General features: G+C 39.5%; 1 protein-coding gene across 1 annotated transcript in view; it reads left to right on the top strand.

The window, feature by feature from the left end:
• gna12a (guanine nucleotide binding protein (G protein) alpha 12a) overlaps positions 1-15,451 on the top strand; it is a 49,311-nt gene extending 33,860 nt beyond the window's left edge. The window contains exons 3-6 of the mRNA XM_041784753.1: positions 3,079-3,129; positions 3,214-3,414; positions 3,722-3,928; positions 9,280-15,451. Coding sequence (XP_041640687.1) covers positions 3,079-3,129; positions 3,214-3,414; positions 3,722-3,928; positions 9,280-9,441 — 621 coding nt within the window. The 3' untranslated portion in view covers positions 9,442-15,451. The remainder of the gene's footprint in view (positions 1-3,078; positions 3,130-3,213; positions 3,415-3,721; positions 3,929-9,279) is intronic.
• Positions 15,452-21,373: the final 5,922 nt, after the last annotated feature.

Genomic DNA, 21,373 nt, shown 5'->3' with positions numbered 1-21,373 from the left:
GATGTTTCTTTCTTTTACATGACTAAATTGAGACAACACTGTGGATGGTAAAATTATTGGCAACCAAAATACTAATAATATCTTAACACACTGATAGAAGCAAATAACAGTACCGACAGCATTCTAGGGGTGGAACCAGGACCCCCTGAAATCTGATTGGCCTCCCCAAAATTCTTAAAATGACTCTCTGTTTCCCTTGTAAGCCCACAATTAGCCATTTAAGCACACTCAATCACTTAACCTACATTTCATTGGTTTTACTAACAGTAATAACCTTATAGTGAGGTGTATGGAAACACCCCCCCCCATCCTTATATACTCTGTATGTGACCCTTGGTGGAAAAACTTTGGAAACCCCTGCTTTAAACTATAGTCTCGACTTGTTAGATGTACATTTGTTACCCACGCCAATGAAATCGGCAGGGGGTTATGTAAAGGGTTCTGTATCTTTTTGTGTCTTTGTTTGTATGTGCACAAGATAACTCGAGAACAGAAAGTCGGCTCTTCACCAAACTTTCAGGGAATATTGGGACAGTGACAGGGAAGGATCAGTTAAATTTTGGTGATCATCCGCGCACCCGTTCAGTTTTTCTCGGACTTTGAATTTTGAACACCATAGTAATCAATGGGAGTGTGAGTTCCTCAGTGGCACTGCTTAGGCGTGGGTCTGCCGCCTCAGACGGCCATTCTAGTTTTTGTCTGTTAAGACTACAACACTCCAGATGGCCTGGTGTCTAGGTGGCGCCCCCTGGGATCAAATCTGGCCTGTGGCTCCTCTCCCCCATGTCTCTCTCATCCCTGTTTTTGATTCTATCCACTGTTCTCTACTATCAGTAAAGGCATAAAAAGTCCAGAAATATATCTAAAAAAGACGGCAACAATCTGTAAATGTAGGTGGAACTATTTTAAAAGGGTGGGATGTCATGTCACTGCTGCATTTATGATTTTCAATAGCTGCACAGATTGTTGTTGGCAACCCATCCGGACAAAGAGAACAATGGCTTATTATAATCTAATAAAGCTGCTATGGGAAATGTGTTAGCAATCAGTTGGATACTTAGACATCTCATAGACTGATAAAAACCTTAGCAATGATGTCTTTCTGTATTTCTGACCTCTTGATAAGCACATTTTGTTATGTTCCATGTGTCCTCTGTCTTTCTCGTTGTACATATCTGGTTCTCTTAATGCTAAGTGCTCCACTTTGTTTTAAGGTTTTATCAAAATTGTAATACTTTTTCACTACCATGTATTTAAAACAGTACAGTCACTGCTACCTTACTGATCAGCAGAATTGAAAAGTACATCATTTAAGAAATTATGTATAAATTGTATATAGGAGAGGAATGAATCCATCAAATCTGCAGGCAAACTCCTGCATGCTGTCCACATAGCACAAAGAAAATCTGCAACATTTCTGTACTTTATGTTGCCAATGTTTTTAGAAATTTCAACTGTGTCGGTGTTTGCATGCAATTATTGATGAAAAAAAACCCTGAAATTACCAGATATTGGGTTCCAAGGGCTTATAATTTTCTCATAGGTATGGATATAAAGATTTTTCCAAATATCATAACAAAGTTTTGAATTTTAGTCTTGAGACAGTACGTCTTTGTTTACCAACCAATTATTTTCCCTGCCTATTATTCAGTGCAGGCTCAGATTAACACAGCACTGTGCCACTGGGCAACTTTTAAATGCCCCTATCTGCTGCCCTGTGAAGCCATCAAAACTTGATGTACCTATAACCACAAAGTCAGCAATAAATAAAGGAAATATACAGGTCAGTCAGTACTCTAATATCCAAGAATCATCGAGTCAAGAAAATGTCTGAATGTTCAATCAGACTTTTTGAATTTATGTTAGTACAGTTACGTACCCCTTGTGAAAGCTATTCAGTAATACAGTAAATCATATTATGAAAAGAAATCAGCATCAGCAGTCTCATTGCGGGAGCAGTAGTGACTGATCTGCTGTTCCAAGCTGCTGCTTGGGGATTCCCTCTGTCCAGATTGCTAACATTAGCAGAGCTAATGCTAGCTGTTCCACCCACAGGAGAGGAAAAACTTTTACTTGCAAAGTTTTCCTTGTGGCCACTAGCTACTTAATCTAAGCTGCTGATAACGGAAGTATGAAAAACTCCTATTTTCAGTGGATAACTCAAGTTTTCGGCATTCCTGATGTCCCTGTCCTTTGTTATTTCCCATTGGGGGTTCCTGCTTTGCTGCTTTAATGATTTCTCTATCTTAGCACTTTTTGGTTTGGTATTAAGTCCCTTTATCATTACATTAAAATGCACACGTCAATGATAGTATCTGTTTCAGAGGGCAGAAGAGTAAAAAGACCATTTTTATTTTTTAGTTACCAATTGATTGGTCGCTGTGTAGGTGTCATTTTTGTTGAGGAATCCAGTTTTTTTGTTTTCATTTATCAAAAATAGCAGGGGAACATAAGGTACTGAAACACTGGCATCATTGGCTGCATTTAATTGACTTCACCTGGTCTTTCACCTTTATGCATGTATTTTTAATGAAATAGATGCTGTTTTTTAAAAGCTCTTGTTATTTTCAATTATAGCAATCATCCAAACAACACATCTTCTACCTTTCTAAAATACCTGGTATCAATTTGATCTAAGTATATTTTGACTGCTTCAGTGTTTAGTAGCAGCAAAGTAGTGCAGCCTGAATGTCTGTTTAGAGAGTATTTACTGTCTCTGTCGTTATTTATACAAAATATGATCATGAAACTTGACCTTACTTCAGAATACTTCACTATTATTAAAGCCTGCCCATGTAACTTAGTTTACAAGGAGCATGTCCATATTTTACACGATCAAATGGAATAATAAAATTGTGGTCGGTCCCATGCTTTTTGTTCTTGGTAGAAACTAAATGGATGTTTTATCCAGTCAGCAGTGGGACAGTAGCTCCTATGAAAATTGAATTAAAGAGAAACTCAATGAAATTGTTCAAATAATCAAATGAACTGCTTAGATCTGATTACTTGGGATGTTCATGTTTGAAATAAGTTAATCCATTCTGCAGATGTTAAGATTCTTTCTTTTTGTGCTTGCAGAGTGAGTCAGTGAAATACTTCCTGGATAACTTGGATCGCATTGGTCAGCTGGTGAGTCTCAGTTACAGTTACATCTTCTATAAGCTGTATTTTTCTTTCTGTCTTTGTGAAAATTTCTTATTGTTACTTTTACAGAACTACATCCCAAGCAAGCAGGACATTTTGTTTGCAAGGAAAGCCACTAAAGGCATCGTGGAGCACGACTTTGTCATTAAGAAGATTCCCTTTAAGATGGTCGACGTTGGGGGTCAGAGGTCGCAGAGGCAGAAGTGGTTCCAGTGTTTCGATGGGATCACATCCATACTCTTCATGGTTTCATCGTCTGAGTACGATCAGGTAGGCACACAAACATTTCTTTTCATGTAGCTCTGAGATATTAATGGTTAGTCACAGCCTCATCATCAATCACTTGACATTTAGTTATGAAATGGACCAAAAGACCCAGAGAGCAACAGCATCTGCAATTTACACAAAGCTCTCTTTGTGGTGTGATCTGGAAACTCGATTGTTCCCTTGGCTGTGGCTGTGGTTCAAATCAACAGTCATATGATGACGACTGAATCTGTTATTGGTGCACAGATAAAAGCTGAATTAAACCATAGTCAATCATGTGTTTGTGTGCGTGTGTGCATTGGTCTTTCAGGTCCTGATGGAGGATCGGAGGACGAACCGTTTGGTGGAGAGCATGAACATCTTTGAAACGATCGTCAACAACAAGCTCTTCCTCAACGTCTCCATCATCCTTTTCCTCAACAAAACAGACCTGCTGGTGGAAAAGATCCGCACGGTCGACATCCGCAAGAACTTCCCCGAGTTCAGAGGAGACCCCCGCAGGCTAGAGGATGTACAGGTACACAGACAAGCAGTGCTGTCTGCATGACAAGGCCCCTAAACTGTTTGTTTAGTCGCTGTGCCTGCTATCAGTGAACTGTATTTTATGCACTAGGACACAAATTAATATTATTATATTATTATTAATAAAAACATAAAGGATGTAATTCTTCAGGGTTTGGCCTCCTTTCATGAAAAACAACCTTTTTGTGAGGGAAACTTTTAAAGTGTGGTTAGGTAGCTTGATAAAGTCTACTTAGCCATGACTACTTCATTCATAAAACTCAAAATTAGAGTAAAACTGAAGTATCGTCACTTCTTCGCTACAGGGTCATGTGTTGCAAAGAGTAATCATATCCTAGATCATTGGTTCCCAACCTGGCGTCCGGGAACCCCAGGTGGGGCACCAAAGATCTTAGGGGGGGACGCGAGGCTTTGTCTGCTCTGAGGCTGCCAAAAATAGATTTGAAAATATTGAGAAAAACCATGATGAAGCAGTTATTAAGTTATTATACTAAGGGATTTTGATAAGAAAAGCATGTGTAGGCCTTTTTTCAAGGTTTTATCAGTGAAACAATTAAAATCTACGGTGATTTTTGCTGGAAGTGTGTCACTTTTTCTTCCTTTCTGGTTCCTGGGGGGACTTTGATTTTCTTAGGTACATGAAGGGGGGGCTCCAAGAAAAAATGGTTAGGAAACACAGTTCTAGATGACATCTACATTTTACATTTTTACGTCTACAGGAATTAGTGTTAAGCTACTAATGAAGTGAAAGAGAGACAAAGAGCCTGTGATGTGGCGCTCTGTTTTATTGTTATTTTCATATTTAGCAGAAAATGAGACTGTACTTTACAGTTCTACTGATAACGCATGTTCTGAGTTCACAGTTGGGCTAAAATAATGTGCCAGTTTTCCGTAGCACAGTCAGTCCAGAAAGTTTAACCCTGGTATCGGATCAGTACTTGGTATCGGCTGATACCCAACACTCCTTATTGTGAAGGAAAAATCGTATCGGAGCATCTCTACTCATGTTCTTTATTTGTTAGACAAGGAGCTTATTTCAGGATCCACTGCACTATACAACCTAGAACAAAGGTAAAATTTATTTATGTTGAAATGGCAAAATGATTTAATCTGACCAACATTTTTTAGCTCAAGCCAGATACTCAATATTTATTAGAATATTTCTGATGAAAAAAAAATAAAGAGATCATAAATCTAAACCCTTTATTGCTGCAAGAGTGCAGCTCTTTTGAATTTAACTGTTAACGGGTCTTGTTTTTTTTATTGTCTGTCCAGCATTGCCTGTTAGATCCTTAAAGTGATGGTAAGCTGTTGTCACCTGTTCTTTTTATTTAAACTCCCATTCAAACCCATTAAACCCATTCATTGTCTATGTGCTCTGCAGTGCGAGTTCATATTAAGGCCCTGCCAAGCGTGTGTTGAGGAAGGTTGCACATGCTTGCACTGAAGTTTTAAGTAATTAAACTGGGGCAGTGTGTTGAGTATGATATAGCATTAGTTCAGAAGGAAGATCAAATTACAACAAAGAAAGTGGAGGAGAAAAGTCTTGGTGCATCTCTCCCAAACAGGCTGCCAAAATCTCTGTACTCATCCTGAAGTAGAACCTGATGTAGAACTGCAGCTCCTGGATGAGCCATAACTCCAAATCTGGTCTTTACCTGAGAATTTTATGAACCCACACCTTCTTCATCTTTTCTCTCCTCCTCCTCGGCAGAAGAAATACCAAGGCCTTCCTCTGATATGTGGACAGGCAGATGGTGCATCAAAAAATTATACTAAAAATATCAAGTTTTTGGCACTGATGGCATAATGGTTAGATTGTTCCCCCTTTGCATGGGTGGCATGACTTCATGTCCAGCCTGTGGCGCATTTCCCAAATCATTCCCCACTGTCCCATCCCTGTTTCTGACTCTCCACTGTCCTCTAAAAATAAAGGCATAAAAATCCCCCAAAATAAATCTACAAAAAAATCTACTCTTGGTGCTACCATCACCCGCTACTTCCTTGCCTGCAGACAGTCCCCGACAGTGAGCATCCTGTATATCTAAAAGCCCACTCACTAAGTTTTTGTTTTACTTGGGAAGCAGAAAAGGTATTAGGTTTGTGTTGCAGTTGGTTGCTTCACCTGAAAATAAACAAATAAATTTAAAGGTTAAAAGAAATCAAAGCAACACTCACTCATTTTTAGAAGTAAATTCTGCCATAAGCATCTATTTTAAAAGTGAAAGAAACCAGAAACTTTTCCCATATTGACATTTGGAAGTTAATAATGACAAAACAGGTGTGGAAATGTAAGCCTTTTCTCTCTGCTGAGTTGTAAAAGCTAAAATAAAAACAGCACTATTAAAACAGTAAAGAAAAAAAAAAAAGATTTCCATTCAGCATAGCATTCATTGTTTTAGAAAAACCTCTCTGCCCTTTAGTTCCTATCACATCCATGCACACATAAAATGCCTTTGCCAGTTTCAGATCACAGGGCTAAAGTATCTGCATCAATAAATGTTGATTTTAACGTCACAGCTGCCATCACAGACATGAAGGTCAGCAACGTCTGTTTCTTTATCAGTGCTGAATAAACAACTGAAAGTCAAGGCTGACATTTTCCTCCAGAAAAAAGTGACGTAAGGAGAACACATCATGACTGATAAAAGAGAAGTAGATGAGGATGTCTGCGTCATTTAAAAAAAATACAACAAAAAAAAAACACATGTTTACCAAAACATCACCCTGGATATGTAAAAAAGCACAGCAGCAAGTCTCCATTAATGAGGATTCTAAAGACATAGGTAGTGAAACAGACATGAGGAGTCTTCATGATTGTAAATGTACCTTTAGCCTGTGCTCTTCTTCTCTGTTCCATTAGCGGTCCAGTCTGATTCAGTACAGTTTGGCACTGATTGCCCCTGTAAACCCTGATCGTGCTGATGTCAGTCCCTCATAGACATTTCTACAAACGCTCACCTGTACTTATTTGAATGTAAAATTGGTATGGAGAAAATTGGCATGGTGATGTAATGTTCTGATTTGTCATACAACTATCAAATCACTGGTGCAAATTTAAAGTGTGGCACATCCCTCCACATCATGACTGCTCATGGTGCTTGTGACATGAATCAAGGTAACTTGAACAGAAACTAAAAGAGCAAAGTAGAAGAAGTCAGCAGGACAATGTCAGACAGGAACAAAATAAGTTTAGAAAGGAAGCATGACAAAGTAACCTTGCAAAGCAGATGGATACGCCCGTTTCCGTGTTTCTCACTGGCAAATCCATCTTGCAAAGCTACCGTCTGAACCGTTTGGGCCCTGTTAGAAAGTGACAGGACCAAACAGCGTTGAGGGGCAGTACTTTTGGGCACAGCGGAGTTGTGATGTAAGCAAGCAACAACAAGAGGGGTGCAGATATGGCGGAAGAGATTAGCGTGGATGCTGGTAAAGCGCCAGTTTTATCAGAACTTGACGACATTTCTACATTAAAAGAAGAACAAAGAACAGTGCTGAGTTGATTTCTTTTCAAAAACGACAAAAGTCGTGTATTACCATGTCTACAGTTGCCATGGTTTGTGTTATGTAGTTCTATATGGAGTTTACTCCTCGGTGGTGGCTACGTCACGTGTTTTATAGCTTTGATTGGCCCGTAAAGATGTGACAGACAGGACGTTCATCCAATCACCCCCCGGGTTTTTTCAAAGCCTCCGTCCTTTCCCGAACACTGCGTATGAGAGGTTTATCAGATGGATGTGTGAAATGCCATCTGGCATGTCAGGTTATGACAAAAATGGATACAGAATAAATTGCAGTGAAAAGAAAAGCAATAACCAGGAAGTGGCTTGATGAATGGATGACATAAAGGAATATGGAAAAATTGACTCTTCCTTAAGACTTTGTCATGATAGATTCTGTAGGTATTGGTCCAAATGGATAAAAGTATAATAGAAAGAAGGTTATTGGTATTTAAAGTGCTGTGAAAAAGTATTAATGGTTGCTTATTTTTTGCATACCTGTCACACTTAGATGTTTCAGATCATCAAACACACTTTTATATTAGACCAACATAATCTGAGTAAATATAAAATGCAGTTTTTAAATAATAATTTAATTTATTAAGGGAGACCTAATAACCCGGTTGTGCCACCCTTGGCAGCAAGCATTTGCAATATCTGACAATGAGTCTTTCACATCCCTGTGGAGGAATTTTGGCCCATTCCTCTTTGCAGAGTTGTTTTAATTCAGCCACACTGGAGGGTTTTCCTGTTTAAGATCAAACCACAACATTTCAATCAGATTAGAGCCTGGACTTAGTTCACTCTAAAACCTTTATTTTTAAGCCATTCAGAGTTGGACTTGCTGGTGTGTGTCGCTTCATTGTCCTGCTGAATAACCCAAGTGTGCTTGAGATCATGAACTGATGGCTGGGCGTTCTCCTTCAGGATTTTCTCATAGAAAGCAGAATTCATTGTCCCAATAGTTACAGCAAATCATTCAGGTCCTTAAGCAGCAAAGCAGCCCCAGACCATCACACTACCACCACCATGTTTGACTGTTGGGATGATGATCTTTTTATAAAACGCTATGCAGCAGTGGTATGCACCCCAGTCTCTTTCTTGTTGTTGAATCATAAACACTGACTTGAACTAAGTCGAGTAAGGCCTTCTGGAACTTTAGATCTTGTCCTGAGTTCTTTTCTGCGCTCCTTGAGTGATTTTGGTAGGTCGGCCCCTCCTGGGGAGGTTCACCACTGTTCAAAGTTTTCTCGATTAGTGGTTAATGGCTCTCATTGTGGTTTGCTGGAGCCCCTAAGCCTTAGAAATGGCACTGTAACTCTTCCAGACTGATGCCAGTCACTTTGTTCTGCATCTGTTCTTGAATTTCTTTAGATCACAGAAATAATGTGTTGATTTGGAGATCTTCTAGCCTACTTCGCTTTGTCTGACAGGTTCTATTTAAGTTATTTCTTAACTAGTTGTGTTTAGATATTGTAAAATGTTGTCTTCTGCTGTTATTTCATAAGTGCAGCTGGTTGTAAACAATGCTTTTTATTAATTCAGATATCATGGTGTTATATAATCCAACGCATCCTGTATTCCTGTGATTTCCTGTGATTCAAAACCATAATGAAGATTTGTGAGAATGAATCCTGAAGTCTTTCTGCTCAATCTTAGGTCATTTACTTTTAAAATTGAATTAAAAACTTGGCCCAAAGTGGGACAGGTTGATCCATTCCCCAGGTTGATCCATTCCCCTTCACTGATAGCAGCTACAGGGTTTCTCCTCTACATGATAACTTCTAGGAAATCAGATTACCACCAAACACCAACAGTAACGCTCTCTCTGCTCTGCTCCTTCCAGGCGTTCTTGGTGCAGTCGTTCAGCCGCAAGCGGAGAAACAGGGGGAAGCCTCTCTTCCACCACTTCACCACCGCCATAGACACAGAAAATATCCGTTTTGTCTTCCACGCCGTGAAGGACACCATCCTGCAGGAAAACCTCAAAGATATCATGCTGCAGTGACCTTCGCTCAGCAAATGTTGTTGAAACTGTGAAAAGACGCAATGAATGCAGGACTGTGAATCAGGCCTGCTTTAATGTGACACTACAGCTCTTGAGAGCACATGAACACTCACCAGTGGAGTACACAGTGTGGATTTACCTGAACTGTTAACCTGTGGACATGTTGGCCTACCTGTGGAAACTGTGAGGGTCACTGTGGAAGAGACCCTTCATCTAACCTGTATAAATGTGTGTATGCTGGAAAGACGGTCATCTTTCTACCTTATTGTAGCTCTTATGTGTTCTACTCTTCAAAATGCCTTTAAATAGAAGAAAAAAGAGAGGAAAACACCAGTTAGACACAACCTGAGCACTGAAAGTGTCTATCTCTGATGTAAATATTAAAATGACAACCCTGTCACTAAACAAAGTCAGACTGCTGCCGCTTCAACTTCAAGCTGTGTAAAGAGAAACGAGGAAGACAGAAAAAGGCAAAAAGGACAGTTTAGAGTAAGCAGAAGAAGAATGCTCTGTCCTGATGTACACGTGATAGAGGAGAGGGGCTGAGGGTTTGGGCTCAGACTGGTCATATGCTGTGTTATGTGATAAGGTTGCACAAGTGTTCCTGTCAGTGAACTTTAACAGAGGGAAGAGATGAATCTTTCTTTTCGTTCCCTGTTCCTCTATCTTTACCTCTCCTCCCCTGCCGTCGTACAAGAGATGAACAGCTGCAGATAAGAAGTCTTTACTCTCCTCTCGGGCACAATAGACGGATTGTTCATCTCCTCCTCCGGCAGAAATAGTGAGCTCTAAATTAAAGACTTTGTCTAAACACACAGAAACACACAGCTCTATGAGCTATGGTTTCATCCATACGTCTTCTTTTGTTTCCAACCAGTGAAAGTACCACAGTAACCTAAGCTTAACCTCAGACATGTCATAAATACCCCTGTTATATGAAGGCTTTCAGTTACACCAATGGTTCCTCTTCTTTGTATGTAGTAAAAATAAAAGGAACAGCCCATTATGACAGGATTGAACTATAAATAACCTTTTTTTATCATCCTCTCTTTGGATATTTTGGACGTCTGTAGAAAAAATGTATAAGAAATCAATGAAACTGTAGCAAGTGATCCAAAATACTAGACTGAACTGAAGCTCTATGCAGACGACACACTGGTAATTTTCACTATCTGGTTTTCACTTAATAGGACTACAGCATCATCCATTCTTACATTTTTATATTTTATGGTTAATTAAACCTAAATTAAGTTAAAATGACTGAATTAAGTATGAAATAATGAGCAGATATTAATCAGAATCATTTTCATAGCCAATAGAAAAAAAAATAAAGGATCAACATATTTAGTGACTGGTAGGGCTACACGATTATGGCAAAATCATAATCTCTATTATTTTGAGATTATGATCATTAAGATTGATTACTCATTGATTTTACAACATTTTGTATCATGGATTTACCAAACTTGAAACACCCTTAACACCTTGATAATCAAGCAATAGATCAAGAAAATTGAAAAAAAAATCTAAATATCTCAAATTGATAATGGACCTGAATAAATAAAAACTAAAAGAGCAGAACGCAACAGGCGGCAAAGTAATCGTTCATTATAATTATCGTGGTTTAATAATTGTTGAGGCCAAATCGTAACTAAAATTTAAAATCGATTAATTTACCAGCAGAAATGACCAGGCAAAAAATATACTTACTTTGGTGATATTGAACTTTCTCATTTCTCGTTTCAAAGATTAATTGTGTTTGGTGGCTTGTCCTGAGCTCCTTGAAGCCCCCCCTTTCCTATCCTACGCTACATGGACAAAAGTATTCGGCCCCCTGACTGTTAAACCAACAGGAACTGTAATGACATTGTTTTCAAATGCATGTTCTTTAATATGGAGTTGTCCCAACTTTTTTAGCTATAAAGGCTTCCACTCTTCTTGGAAGGCTTTCCACAAGACTTTCAAGTGTTTTTGTGTGAATTTGTGCCCATTCATTCTATAGAGCATTTCAAAGGTAAGGCTCGCAACCTCCGTTCAAGTTCATCCCAAAGGTGCTCGATGGGGTTGAGGTCAGAGCTCTGTGCAGGCCAGTCAAGTTCTTCCACACTGAACTCTTTAAATCATGGCTTTATAGTCCTTGCTTTGTGCACTGAGGCATAGTCATGTTTGAGTAGAAATGGGCCTTCTCCAAACTGTTGCCTCAAAGTTGGAAGCATAACATTGTTTGAAATGTCTTGAAGCATTAAGACTGGCCTACAGTGGAGATAAGGGACCTAGCCCAAAGCCTGAAAACCCAGCCCCATACCATTATCACTCCTCCACTAAACTTCACAGTTACCACAGTGCAGTCAGGTAATGTTCTCCAGACTCACCCATCTGACTGCCAAACGGAGAAGTGTGATTTGTCACTCCTCAGAGCACGTTTCCACTGCTCCACAGTCCAGTGTCTGTGGTTTACACCACTCCATCCAACATGGAGGTATGAGGATTGCTTGATTTTGTACACCTGTGGCAACAGATCTAATAGAAACACCTGAATTCAACAATTAACAGGTGTGGCCAAATACTTTGGTCCATGTATGATACCAAACTGCCCATCCATACACACATCTCCTGGAAGTGACAGAAATGGGATTGACTCGTTGCTACATGTGACATTTGTTCAGACACTGCGATTGGTTGATTCGATAAAAGGAGTAAAATGTTTTTAAAAAGCGATCTCTCAGTGTTAACAGGCATTGAAGGACTGTGAAATCGATCAAATTGATCATGTAATCATGAGCATGGCTTTATGAAATGAAAGTCTGTGCTGAACAAATTGTAAGCATTACTGTAAAAGTGCAGAGCTTACAAAATGTCTGTAAGCACATGCTCACTTGAACAGTAGGCTCTTGATGCTGATATCACCATTGAGAGCCTTTTAATCAGAAGTCAGATTAACTTGTGGAGTAAACTTCTAGAAGGATCCACCATGGATGCTTCAATTTCAAATGAAAAGAGACAAAAGATATGCTCAAATGTCTGCGTAAAGAATGATTTTCCTGTTCATCACTCAGTGACTGAAGATGAGTGTTTTTATTCATTGTTTGAGAAACTTTTCCATTTTTCAAGACGCCCCTACTTCAGATCAACTCTGTCAGGACGGAAATGTGCGCTAAAACTTTCAAAATAAAACCTGATTAAACTTCTGGTTAGGGTTAGTGTAAGAGTTGAGGGATGGGTTAGGATACCAGAAGTTAGAAGTCAAAACCTGACCTACAAAACTGAATCACAAAACTTTTAATAAAGTCGACTAGTCAGTCTGCTAACAGGAAAAAAGTCCCACATGAAAACATTTGAACGTAGCGAAGGATGAAGCTTAACTATGCTGGCTACATAAGAGAAGTAGGTAATGTAGCTGAAACCTGTACACCTTTTACAGTTCTGTAGATCTCATAAATCTGTTTTATTAATGTAAAATAGTTACATAGCTAACGTAGCTAAATTTATTAAAGCTACGTTAGCTTATGCTAAGTTTTCTACAGCTAACATAGCTACATTGGCTTAGTAGTTAACCACATGTTAACCCAATTTTCTGTTGACGTCTGCTGTGCTACGTGGTGTTTCTGTACATGGGTAAATGGTTAGGGTTAGGGCTAGACTCTGCTGTCTTTTTGTGATGACGTAGCATTTTTCAACAAAGCAGTAGAAATCATCAGAACGCTGGATTAGACCTCTGACCTTTTTCTCTGTTTATTTATGAAATGCTGTTTAGTCTGTAATGTTTGCAGTGTGGTTATTTCATGAATGTAACTGCCAGACTTTGTTTATTAAAGAAGTCGAATTTAAAAAAAAAAAAACTTCTAAAACCGGAAATACACTATACCGGCAAATTACGTTCTCCCCGTCCTGACAGAGGCTGCGTCTCACAATAGCAGTCTGCAAGAAGGGGCGTCTGAGAGCTGCAGTCAGCAGCCAGACCCCCTCCGATTTTCTACTCTGTTTAAGAAACTCTTACAACTCTTACAGCTGGCACACGATAAGTTTTATAAAATCTTAACTGACTCAGATTTAACGCTCCTATAGTGTGTGGTGTTCAATGAGATGACCAACATGGGCTACCGCTCACTAACAGATTCAGTCACCCACAACCAGAGTCTACATTCTCAAAAATCTGAAAAAAGTCAAAAAATTGACTAGCTGTTAGCTCCTTCCTACAGCCATTGTTCCTGTAGTCCAACGCTGTAGCAGTTTATTTTAGTGGGCCTTAATAACAAAGTAATTTTATGGTATTAATTGGTTATTATCTAGTAAATTTTCAAGAATGAGGTGTGATTACCTTATAATAGGCTGGCATATTACCAGTTAATAACTTGCTAATTTAAAATAATTATTCACCCAATAATAAAGTATAAGTTATAAATTAATTTCTTTTAATATTGTTGCAATCCTATGGTAATTAGGTGGTATTTTACCAAGTCAATTCTTAGAAATAACATGATCATTTTCTGTACAAGTTGCTTGATAATTCCCAGGCAATTTTTTTTTTTTTTTTTTAGTTATTTATTTTTTTAGAGGTTAGGGTTGGTGTAAAATACCACCTAAATGATAGAGAATTGCAACAATATTACAATAAATTACTTGATAATTAATACATTATTACTAGATCAATACTTCCTTAATCTTACCATATTGCCAAGTTGTGACTTTAGTATTCTTGAGAAATTACAAATAGTTACCACTTATTACTATAAAATTACTAGGTAATTAGAGCCCATTAAAACAAAGGGTTACCTCTAACTCCCTTTAGATTATGTTATGTTATACAGGGCATGTTTAATCACTCATGTTGCGACCACAAATCAGCAAATTTCTCCTCCATTTCTGTCATCCACTTGCGTTTATGCCTGATGTTTACTTTCATTGCCATGGCTGTGTTTGTTGTGCTTCCTCCTTTGGTCAGTTTGCTTCCTGACTGGCTGATCCAAAACAGCACTCCACAGAGTGTGCGTTTAGCTGTCTTTGGTGTTCCCTTTACAACATCAAATCAGAGCATCCTGATCATCTTTGGAGGTTATCAGGGAGGGTAAACCTTGGCAAAATCTGGCCGGTTAATCATTTGGATCATCAGATAATGTGGCCTTTGCTGACTTTGGTGGGCAGGTGGAAATTGGGCAAATCGGCATGATTGTTAAGTGTATTCCCTGTTTTTAAAGTCCTCACCACTACTCCTTGAAATTTTTCACCTTAGGAGCTCTCTCAAGGACTAAGATGCTCTTACTATGATTTATCTTAATAACCTACTAGTCTTCGCTTTTGGGCAAAATCTTAGAAAATGTCATGATTGTCAGATCAGATTTTTGTGAATACAGCCCCTGATCTCTGCCTTAGAAGTTCTTTTATGAGGTTTTAATGGATGTATGTTGAGATAAAAGCCCATGTCCTTCCTCATTCCCTCATTTCACCTCTTCTTTAAGCTGTTCTTAAGTGTAGTTTGATTTAATTCCTAGTGTTTTAATAACATTCACTCTGGTACGCAGCAGCAGGACTGACCCCCTCCATCCTGAATCTAAAGACCCTTTTGAGAGGCCGCGGCTGATCATGAGCACTTCCACTCGCCTTATTATCAAACTGTATAGTTATTTGTATGTATCTGTGAGTGTTCCCATAGTGAATTGTGGCTTTTTTCTTCATGTTTATGTATTTTGTACATAAATGACTGTAAGTATGTGACTGACACTGTGTGTAATGAGGTAACCGTACAGTACAAACACCACTGCGTCTAACAGTACCACTGTAACGTTGCTGCAACGTTTGTTGTTTACTAACCTACCTTGTTTCCACTCACACGTGTTGTTTTGTAAGTTTTTCGTCATTGCACTGGAGAGAAAACAACCAGAAACGGAAAAATCTGGAGAAACAAACAAACAAACACGCTGCAGACTTCGATGAAGGCAGAGGATGAAAAGATGGAGGTCTTCTTTTTTTTTCCTGGTGCCTTGGCTCTGTGCTCTGTGGTGAAATACACTGCCGTTTGCTGACATGCTGTTTCTTTATTTTCTCAGTGTGTGTGTTTGAGTGTGTATACTGCAAAGCAAGGGGTCAAGACCTCCTGAGCTGCAGAGATTAGCAGAAAGAGGGAAGTAGAGGGAGAGAATTTAAAAAATGGAGTTAGAGACAGGGGGGAAAATAAAGCAAAACATGTCTCTCTTATGTCCAGGGGCACTTTTCTGAACACGAGAAGCCTCCTTGGAAAGCCAGCGTGCCGAGGATTTTTGCTCCTGATAACTGTTGTCGGACTGGTGTGCCGCCTGAAGGCTCACCGTGGGCTTTCCCTCCACTTAATGTAACATGAGGCTCATCAGCTCCAAGTATCAGACCACTGGGTATGAGAGCTGCGCTCAAGTCAGCCGATATCTCGGTTACCCAGCAGAGTCTGACCTTTGCTTTGGCTTTTAATCAGAGGAGCTCTGATACATAACAGACCGAGAGTCTCAGGAGAGAGGGAGGGAGCCCAGAAAGCAGCAGTTTCAACGTTGTTTTAGGAATAATCGCTGGTTAACATGGGTTTATTTACACAGGATGGGTGCAGAATGGGATTTAAAGAGACGCACACTGTACAAATTCATGTGACAGCCTGAAAAAAAGACAGAAATGACCCTGTGAACGTGTGGGCACAGACTGAGGGGGGAGGGCCGGACAAAGGGAGGAAGAGGGAATACAAGAAAAAGTAAGAAGAGAGAGGCAGGGAGGAGGGGGAGGAGGTCATGTTTCCTCTGGTGAGCCCACTTCCTGTCCTGATCCCAAAATGGAGAGACTGTAAGAACGACATCCCTCCGCCTCTCTCTCTCCCACACAAACATCAGAGAAACCCAACGCCGCCTCCCGTCGTATCCTACAAAGGAGATGAGAGGGAGAAGCAGGGAGCAGAAAAATATATCCCCAGTGGTCTCTGAAACATAAGGAAGCTTTGGTTTATGGAGCCACAGAGGAGCAGGACATTTTGTCCTCAAGTTGCACTGCACTCTGTGTTTGTGTGGTGTTTGGCCTCTATGTGTGTCCTTGTTAAATGGAGCTTATCTTTATTTTAGGCTCATTACCAAATCTTCAGAACTCAATGGTTTATTTAAACTCAGAGGACATGCATGACTTCATTTCTTGGTTCCTGAACTTATTTATTTCACAGTTTTTAGGTTCATTTCAACAAATAACTGCGCTAGAGCCACAAACGGAGAATAAACTTTGGATTAAGTCATTCATGATGTTTAAACTTAAAGTTTTCACACAAATGCGTCACTTATTCTTACAGATCCTTAGATTTTTCACAGCCTACTTAATATTTTTACTTCTTTTACTTCTTTTACACATTGTTAAATATCAAAAAGTTATGTCTTTTTCAGTTAAATGCAAAAAATAGTGAACATGATGCCTGACTTTGATTTCCTGATCAAAAAAGCAGATGGTGTGACGCTGGAGCAGCAACATATCAGTTGTCCCATAGAGCATAAATAGTAACTTGTTGAGTAACACCAGTGAACATCAGCACTGAGCAACAGGAACCAAGCTGAAGATGAAGGGAACTCATAAGGAGACAATTAAAGGAAAGGACCCCCCCACCCCCACCCCTGGAAAGTTACAGGGGGTAGTAGTGAAATCCCCCTACTTTATGAGTTAAGAGCATTTTATAAAAGACATAACAATATCAGACATTTCAACTATGAGCGTGTTTGAAATCAAAAGGACTAAAGTGCATTGAAACAACATTAGATTAAAATATAAGACTGTTATTGTCATTTTAAAATCTTGCAAGAGATTCCTAGAGATTTCCAATAACACATGGTTTAGTGTGCCTCTGGAAAATCTTCATTCAAAGGGCCATGTGGCATAGCACTTCAACAACACCTCACTTCCGATAAGATACAGACACCCTACCTAGGCATGAACACTCAAAACCTGAGGGAGGGCCAAGCAGTATGGACAAGGACTAAATTGGGACTGTGCAATTTTAGGCTGTCCCAGGCAAAAGATGGCCAATCGTTGTGGTATCTTTTGTTGTGGCTCTAAAACGGTGAACCTACATCCTCGCACTGAGACAAGTTGACAGACGACCATTGCCATGGTCTTGGGACCAAAGATAGCCTAGGATAAAATTGTGACAGTGTTAGAAATTTATGATGACCATCTCATGATGTGATTGCTGCTATGATCTACGTCGACATACCAACCAATAGGAATGCTGCAAGAAATAACAATGACAAACACAACACTGACGCCAACAAAAAAGTTAGCATTAGAATGGAGACAATGCCAAAAAGCTGAAGTTTGTGGGATTCCAGCAAGGAGGAACATCTTGATCTCAGATGTTTTTCTAAGCATATAAATGCTACAGTTACAACGCCTTTGTTGCTGCTTTGTTTCTTTATTTACCGTGGCACTGGCGGCGAAGGTGGATGGTGCACACTGATGATTTTTTGCATATCGGCACACAATGCTGCCTGCGATTCAGTGTCGTTAGGTGGGAGTTGTTTTCGTACAGTCCACACACATCAAACTTGATGTCATATGAGATTTATGTCGCACAGTGTAGCATGCTAGAAACATATAAGATTGTTAAAAATGCACAGTCTGTAGGAGGGTTAAGGCTCACGAAACACTAGAGAATTTTCAAATCTAATACAATTTTGAAGACGTCAAAGATGACAGACTTAAGGCGAGTTTCAAACAACAAAGATTTACAGTAAGATAACCTTCCATTTGAAGTTAAATGACAGTAAATATTTTGTTTTTGGGCAGCAAGGATAATTTTATTGCTGGTGACTTTCATAGGCCACTTATTTACCTACGGTAAACCACCAAACTTAAAGTAGACATACCAAGAAATACCATATTTTTACTATTTCTTCACATATATAAAGGTATCCAGAGTATTTTTTGACTCACAAAACCGACATGGTCCTTTGCGGTCTGTCTGTGTCTAAAAACTTTGCTCTTTGTGATGTCATAACGACCCTCATTTATCAAATTTGCATAAGAACCAGCACAAATATGGGCGTAGAAATCATCTTACAACAAGGTCTACGAGTGATTTATGAAACATGTATATCATAGTGTACAAATGAGTGGGTGTTGACAGATGCAGCAGCTGAAAACATTTGTCATTTCAGTAAAATTTCTCAATATATTCCCAGTTCAGCTGGCCTAGCCACCAGAGTTTATGACATGAGATCCGTTCAACCGGCCTCGCCATGTCGAGTTTGTGACATGGAGATCTGTAATGAAATGCAGCATTAGAGGTTATCAGTAACACCGTGTGTGGAAGGAAGTCACCTCTGAAGATAACAGCACTGTTGCAGCCATTCAAACTCCCATGATTTATATCATCATCACTCTTTATGTTCAGATTACAATATAATCAATATTCGTTACATTTGGATGTTTTAAAACATGGTCAGCTCTTAAGATGAGGACATAAAAGCTTGTTGTGGATCTTAAAAGAAGCTGCAAGTAAACAGGAAAAAAGTAAAAATAATATGTAATCTAACACCACCTGCTCTTGTCAATTAATAAACAAACTCAAAATCAAACTGACCACTGTGGCCGGGGGATAGTGGAGTTTATGCAGGATCAAAAAATGTCAATGTTCATACAAAAATATCCAGATTCTTTAGTGTTTATTCAGCCAAAGTTTCTTACAAACAATTGGTGTTCTCCTGGTATGCCCTCCAGGGAACAAAAAATAAACATTCACCTTCCCCGTTGCCCACCCAACCTGTCCTACCTGCCCATGACGTTACCTGGTGCCAAAACTACCAAGTCTATCAAAGTAAAAGCATTATTCATGCTGCACAGTGAGTCCACACTGACTTGAAAACTTGCGTTCAAGAGCAGAGACCCGGTGTGGGATTTAAGCATATCATACACTCACATCCAGATTGATGGATACTGATTTGTGCGTGGAAATTAGTGTACACCCAGTTTTGTGGCACAGGCATATTTGATAAATAAGGGCTAATGAGTTATTACAATAAGGCCCGCCCCACCCCATGGAAGCACTGACAGCTGTCGATGTGTCAGCATGACCCAAAGAAGATTTAAAGAGACACACACCGAAACGGACTGTTCTGAGGAAGGCTGTTTAGAGCTGGTTTATACAGGGTCAAAATCCTTCACTAGTGCTTTATAACTTTTATTCTGACCAAAGCACATTTACATTATCTTTAACCTACAAATCGAGAGGTTACGTTTTAGTCAAAATTCACAGCAGAAATACTGCAAGAATGATAACAGACAGTGAAGAGCTACTTGAGTATACATTGACCTGAGCTGTTTGTGAATGAGAGTGTGCGTCTGAGTAAATTTGGTCTCATGACTGTGGTTATCCTGATGTTTCCTGAAGGCTGTTTTTATTGGACCTACCATTGAACCCTGATATTTAATAATGAGACAAGTACTCCCTGGCTCTCTGACTCTAACCTCACATTCACACCAAACCGTTGAATCATGCAGTGGAATATAAACAACTAGGGGTTCATTAGCTGATGATTTGGCCGTGACACATCACTGGACCTCGGGCCTTCACGTCATTAAAGCACTTCTGCTTTGGTTCACACTGACAGTGGATTTAACTTTGTGATTTCTAGTTTCTTATCTGCTCCAAACGATGTGTTTTCCTCTCTCTTGGAGCAGAGCCTTGAGGGCAGATTGTTTGTTAGTCCAAAGAGATGAGTCCAAGTGATACATGCATTAACATAAATAGTAGAAAATATAGATAACTACCTACAGAAGCAGAAATAAAACCTTTAACTTTATACACTTTGTAACAGTTAAATTAAACCTATTGATTTAGTGTATTGATCAGATGGACCTGTTTTATCCTTTATAACAGAAAGGGAATGTAAAGGAAGGATGAGAGCAATGAACTTGGTAGATGTCTCCCTCTGCTGGTAGAAGAGGAGTACTGTAATATTTTTAAATACTGATGTTTAAACTCTGGGAGTTTAGGTGCTCAATTTGTGCTTTAAATTTCAAAGAAATTTTTGGAAGACAATGAGCTGATGAACAAGGTCTCATTCTCACAAGCAGGAGCTCTTTGAAAATATCTTATATATTAGAATCTAAAATAAGTGACTGCATAAATATTGACACCCTTCTGGTCAGTCTTTAGTAGATGAACGTTTGGCTGCAATCACAGCACTGACTCGCACATCTAGTCACTGCAATTTTATTCCATTCTTCTTTACAAAACTGCTCAAGCTCTGTCAGGTTGCACAGGGTTCTGGTGTGAACAAGTCCAGCCATAAATTCTCTATTGGATTGAGGTCTTGGCTTTAACTGGGCCACTCATGAACATTCACCTTGCTGTCTTTAAACCATTTCTGTGTAGCTTCCACGGTATGCTTACTGGAAAATAAGCTGTAGTTCTCTTGCAGACTGAGTAAGATTGTCCTCAAGGATTTTCCAATATTTCCCCCCGTTTATTTTACCCTCTACCTTTACAAGCCTTCCAGGGCTGACTGCTGAGAAGTATCCCCACAGCATGATGCTGCCACCACCATGTTTCACAGTAGGGGTGTTGAGTTTGTGGTGATGTGCAGTGCATTGTGCAGCAGCATTTTGGTCTCATCTTCCACTTGATCAGGGAGTCGCCCACATGCATTTTAGTGAACTCTAGTCTGGATTTAATTAGTTTTTTCGACAGTGGCTTTTTCTTTGCCACTCTCCCTTAAAGCTCTGACTGGGGAAGAACCCGTGCAACAGTTGTGTGCAGAGTCTCTCCCATCTCAGCAGCTGAAGCTTCTCCTACTCCTTCAGAGTAGTCATAGGTGTCTTGGTGTCCTCTCTCACTAGTCTCCTTCTTGCACAGTTTGTATGACGGCCTGATCTAGGCAGATTTACACATGCTATATTCCTTTCATTTCTTTATGATAGACTTAACTGAACTCTGGGGGATGTT

Source organism: Cheilinus undulatus, linkage group 4 (genome assembly GCF_018320785.1).
Source record: "Cheilinus undulatus linkage group 4, ASM1832078v1, whole genome shotgun sequence".
In the NCBI taxonomy this organism is placed as follows: domain Eukaryota; kingdom Metazoa; phylum Chordata; class Actinopteri; order Labriformes; family Labridae; genus Cheilinus; species Cheilinus undulatus.
The sequence above is the reverse complement of the archived record's forward strand: the minus strand, read 5'-3'. Positions and strand labels throughout refer to the sequence as shown.